The sequence below is a fragment of the Sebastes umbrosus genome, chromosome 13 (assembly GCF_015220745.1).
Source record: "Sebastes umbrosus isolate fSebUmb1 chromosome 13, fSebUmb1.pri, whole genome shotgun sequence".
Classification (NCBI taxonomy): domain Eukaryota; kingdom Metazoa; phylum Chordata; class Actinopteri; order Perciformes; family Sebastidae; genus Sebastes; species Sebastes umbrosus.
The window spans coordinates 24,779,157-24,783,599 of record NC_051281.1 but is presented as its reverse complement, the minus strand read 5'-3'; the positions used below and the strand labels follow the sequence as shown (position 1 = coordinate 24,783,599).

Genomic DNA, 4,443 nt, shown 5'->3' with positions numbered 1-4,443 from the left:
GTTCACTGACCTCCCCAGTGTCCAAGAACAGCTCTCCTCTATAATGAGCACAGCGCTAATGAGGGCCACACCCATAACACCAACAATATCTGGTAAGAAAGTGACAGATTCTTACATTCCAAGATCAGGGTAGTACGCAAATTGACCTGTATTAAAGTTTATTTCACTAAGCTCAGTTCAGCCTGTGCCAATTGACAAACCTGTTGTTCCAGCATTAATAGAGTAAACTTTGTACACATTGAGGTTAGCTTTCATCATCTGACTTTTGCACAGGAAAGTTTGACACATGAACCTAAATATGTCTCAAATTCTATGTTCCCTAGTGGAGAGACAGCCAACAGGAAGGGATGTTGTGTTCTTGTTGGATGGATCTGATGGTACTAGAAGTGGATTCCCAGCTATGCGAGACTTTGTCCAAAGAGTAGTAGAGAAACTCAGTGTGGATGACAACAAAGATCGTGTCTCAGTGGTTCAGTACAGCAGAGATCCAGCTGTCCAGTTCTATCTGAACACGTACACGACAAAAGGCGAGATCCTTGACACTGTCAGAGGTTTGAGGCACAAAGGCGGAATACCCCTCAACACTGGAGCAGCTCTCCAGTACCTGAGGGATAATGTCTTCACGGCCTCTGCCGGAAGCAGGCGCCTGGAAGAAGTTCCACAAGTCCTGATATTGCTAAGTGGTGGAAGGTCTTCTGACAGTGTTGATGCACCAGCCTCTGCTCTCAAACAGCTGGGTGTCTTGACCTTTGCAATTGGAACCAGGAACTCTGATAGCAGAGAACTGCAGAAAATATCCCATGACGCCAATTCTGCTCTGTCTGTGTCTGAATTCACTGACCTTCCCCGTATCCTACAGCAACTTCAGTCCTCCGTGGAGGCTGTGGTTATTGACGTCACCCCAGAATCACCAACTGTGCTTGGTATGTTAACAAGCATGGCTTCTTGCTGGCCTGAAAGGCTATCTGACTTGTTTCACCTACACTGAGGGAAATAAATTAAGTGTAATACCTGTTTAGCTTCATGTGTGCATTTAAATAGAAGTGGTGGTGGTGTGCTTGCCCACTATTTAAAATTGAAGTAGGCTGTGCTACGTGCTTTCAAAAATAGCCCACCACTTTGTGATTAGTTCACCAGCGTACTTTCTTCAAAGGTTTTTATTTTTTGTCTTCCTCTCTTTTCTCAGTTGACACTGCCAAAAAGGATATTGTATTCCTTCTGGATGGTTCTGATAGCACACGGAACGGCTTCCCTGCCATGCGTGATTTTGTGGAGAAAGTGGTGGAGAAACTCAATGTGGGAGAAAACAAAGACCGTGTCTCTGTAGTCCAGTACAGCAGAGATGCAGAGGTCCATTTCGATCTGAAAACATACACCACAAGCGAGGATATTTTGGATTCAGTCAGAGGACTGAGACACAGAGGTGGCAGACCCCTCAACACCGGGGCAGCCCTCCAATATGTCAGGGACAACGTCTTTACAGACTCCTCCGGGAGTAGGCGCCTGCAAGGTGTTCCACAGATGTTGATCCTGCTAAATGGTGGAAGATCTTTTGACAAAGTAGATACTCCAGCCTCTGCTCTCAAACAGCAGGGCATCTTTGTGATTGGCATTGGAACCAGGAACTCTGACAGTGGAGAGCTGCAGAAAATATCATATGACCCTAAATACGCTCTATCAGTGTCTGAGTTCACTGACCTCCCCAGTGTCCAAGAACAGCTCTCCTCTATAATGAGCACAGCGCTAATGAGGGCCACACCCATAACACCAACAATATCTGGTAAGAAAGTGACAGATTCTTACATTCCAAGATCAGGGTAGTACACAAATTGACCTGTATTAAAGTTTGTTTCACTAAGCTCAGTTCAGCCTGTGCCACTTTGACAAACCTGTTGTTCCAGCATTAATAGAGTAAACTTTGTACACATCGAGGTTAGCTTTCATCATCTGACTTTTGCACAGGAAAGTTTGACACATGAACCTAAATATGTCTCAAATTCTATGTTCCCTAGTGGAGAGACAGCCAACAGGAAGGGATGTTGTGTTCTTGTTGGATGGATCTGATGGTACTAGAAGTGGATTCCCAGCTATGCGAGACTTTGTCCAAAGAGTAGTAGAGAAACTCAGTGTGGATGACAACAAAGATCGTGTCTCAGTGGTTCAGTACAGCAGAGATCCAGCTGTCCAGTTCTATCTGAACACGTACACGACAAAAGGCGAGATCCTTGACACTGTCAGAGGTTTGAGGCACAAAGGCGGAAGACCCCTCAACACTGGAGCAGCTCTCCAGTACCTGAGGGATAATGTCTTCACGGCCTCTGCCGGAAGCAGGCGCCTGGAAGAAGTTCCACAAGTCCTGATATTGCTAAGTGGTGGAAGGTCTTCTGACAGTGTTGATGCACCAGCCTCTGCTCTCAAACAGCTGGGTGTCTTGACCTTTGCAATTGGAAACAGGAACTCTGATAGCAGAGAACTGCAGAAAATATCCCATGACGCCAATTCTGCTCTGTCTGTGTCTGAATTCACTGACCTTCCCCGTATCCTACAGCAACTTCAGTCCTCCGTGGAGGCTGTGGTTATTGACGTCACCCCAGAATCACCAACTGTGCTTGGTATGTTAACAAGCATGGCTTCTTGCAGACCTGAAAGGCTATCTGACTTGTTTCACCTACACTGAGGGAAATAAATTAAGTGTAATACCTGTTTAGCTTCATGTGTGCATTTAAATAGAGGTGGTGGTGGTGTGCTTGCCCACTATTTAAAATTGAAGTAGGCTGTGCTACGTGCTTTCAAAAATAGCCCACCACTTTGTGATTAGTTCACCAGCGTACTTTCTTCAAAGGTTTTTATTTTTTGTCTTCCTCTCTTTTCTCAGTTGACACTGCCAAAAAGGATATTGTATTCCTTCTGGATGGTTCTGATAGCACACGGAACGGCTTCCCTGCCATGCGTGATTTTGTGGAGAAAGTGGTGGAGAAACTCAATGTGGGAGAAAACAAAGACCGTGTCTCTGTAGTCCAGTACAGCAGAGATGCAGAGGTCCATTTCGATCTGAAAACATACACCACAAGCGAGGATATTTTGGATTCAGTCAGAGGACTGAGACACAGAGGTGGCAGACCCCTCAACACCGGGGCAGCCCTCCAATATGTCAGGGACAACGTCTTTACAGACTCCTCCGGGAGTAGGCGCCTGCAAGGTGTTCCACAGATGTTGATCCTGCTAAATGGTGGAAGATCTTTTGACAAAGTAGATACTCCAGCCTCTGCTCTCAAACAGCAGGGCATCTTTGTGATTGGCATTGGAACCAGGAACTCTGACAGTGGAGAGCTGCAGAAAATATCATATGACCCTAAATATGCTCTATCAGTGTCTGAGTTCACTGACCTCCCCAGTGTCCAAGAACAGCTCTCCTCTATAATGAGCACAGCGCTAATGAGGGCCACACCCATAACACCAACAATATCTGGTAAGAAAGTGACAGATTCTTACATTCCAAGATCAGGGTAGTACACAAATTGACCTGTATTAAAGTTTGTTTCACTAAGCTCAGTTCAGCCTGTGCCACTTTGACAAACCTGTTGTTCCAGCATTAATAGAGTAAACTTTGTACACATCGAGGTTAGCTTTCATCATCTGACTTTTGCACAGGAAAGTTTGACACATGAACCTAAATATGTCTCAAATTCTATGTTCCCTAGTGGAGAGACAGCCAACAGGAAGGGATGTTGTGTTCTTATTGGATGGATCTGATGGTACTAGAAGTGGATTCCCAGCTATGCGAGACTTTGTCCAAAGAGTAGTAGAGAAACTCAGTGTGGATGACAACAAAGATCGTGTCTCAGTGGTTCAGTACAGCAGAGATCCAGCTGTCCAGTTCTATCTGAACACGTACACGACAAAAGGCGAGATCCTTGACACTGTCAGAGGTTTGAGGCACAAAGGCGGAATACCCCTCAACACTGGAGCAGCTCTCCAGTACCTGAGGGATAATGTCTTCACGGCCTCTGCCGGAAGCAGGCGCCTGGAAGAAGTTCCACAAGTCCTGATATTGCTAAGTGGTGGAAGGTCTTCTGACAGTGTTGATGCACCAGCCTCTGCTCTCAAACAGCTGGGTGTCTTGACCTTTGCAATTGGAACCAGGAACTCTGATAGCAGAGAACTGCAGAAAATATCCCATGACGCCAATTCTGCTCTGTCTGTGTCTGAATTCACTGACCTTCCCCGTATCCTACAGCAACTTCAGTCCTCCGTGGAGGCTGTGGTTATTGACGTCACCCCAGAATCACCAACTGTGCTTGGTATGTTAACAAGCATGGCTTCTTGCTGGCCTGAAAGGCTATCTGACTTGTTTCACCTACACTGAGGGAAATCCATTAAGTGTAATACCTGTTTAGCTTCATGTGTGCATTTAAATAGAGGTGGTGGTGGTGTGCTTGCTTA

The 4,443-nt window shown here is 45.8% G+C and overlaps 1 protein-coding gene across 5 annotated transcripts in view; it reads left to right on the top strand.

Annotated features, from left to right (window-relative positions):
* The first annotated feature begins 2 nt into the window (after positions 1–2).
* col6a3 (collagen, type VI, alpha 3) overlaps positions 3–4,443 on the top strand; it is a 35,794-nt gene continuing 31,353 nt past the window's right edge. For all 5 annotated transcript variants that reach the window (XM_037790251.1, XM_037790250.1, XM_037790249.1 and 2 more), the window contains exons 1-6: positions 3–92; positions 324–923; positions 1,187–1,780; positions 2,013–2,612; positions 2,876–3,469; positions 3,702–4,301. In XM_037790251.1, coding sequence (XP_037646179.1) covers positions 44–92; positions 324–923; positions 1,187–1,780; positions 2,013–2,612; positions 2,876–3,469; positions 3,702–4,301 — 3,037 coding nt within the window. In that variant the 5' untranslated portion in view covers positions 3–43. The remainder of the gene's footprint in view (positions 93–323; positions 924–1,186; positions 1,781–2,012; positions 2,613–2,875; positions 3,470–3,701; positions 4,302–4,443) is intronic.